At 41.1% G+C, this 506-nt stretch overlaps 1 protein-coding gene across 1 annotated transcript in view; it reads left to right on the top strand.

The window, feature by feature from the left end:
* The first annotated feature begins 255 nt into the window (after positions 1-255).
* The window catches only part of bdnf (brain-derived neurotrophic factor), a 15,653-nt gene continuing 15,402 nt past the window's right edge, over positions 256-506 (top strand). The window contains exon 1 of the mRNA XM_034877110.1: positions 256-450. Within this exon, the coding sequence (XP_034733001.1) occupies positions 385-450 (66 nt within the window). The 5' untranslated portion in view covers positions 256-384. The remainder of the gene's footprint in view (positions 451-506) is intronic.

The following is a 506-nucleotide window of genomic DNA, read 5'->3' as shown; positions in this document are numbered from 1 at the left end:
GATATTGCCTACTTGCAGATGCACTCACAGGTTGCAATAACGCGTCACCCATGCGGCTGATTTCCATAGATTTTGATAAAAAAGTAATTTAAACATCAAGCATGACACTTTTCTTACAAACAGTCTAGAAAGTTTGGGATGCTGGCAAAGAGTCAGGCAAATATCACCTATTACTCATGTCACTTTGTACATTTGGGGCTTCACTTGAAAGCACAGTGCTTCGTCACTGCATAACAATCAGATGGCTGAGTGTTGGCAGTGCAACTGATGGAATTTTACTGAAAACAGATTTCATCTTTAAACGTACAGATATTCCTGATCTAAAACTATCCTTCCTGGCTTTTAAAGCTCTGGTCGCTTCTCTCAGTGTAATCACGCTTCTGAATGACGCGGATTAACTTTTTTCTGTTGTATCTGACTGGGAAAAAACGCAGCACAGAATTTGACAATGTAAGTATATATTTGGTCCGGCAGCAACAACAACATAAGCGGAGGGGGTTGGGGGG

Source organism: Etheostoma cragini, chromosome 1 (genome assembly GCF_013103735.1).
Source record: "Etheostoma cragini isolate CJK2018 chromosome 1, CSU_Ecrag_1.0, whole genome shotgun sequence".
Taxonomy (NCBI): domain Eukaryota; kingdom Metazoa; phylum Chordata; class Actinopteri; order Perciformes; family Percidae; genus Etheostoma; species Etheostoma cragini.
The sequence above is the reverse complement of the archived record's forward strand: the minus strand, read 5'-3'. Positions and strand labels throughout refer to the sequence as shown.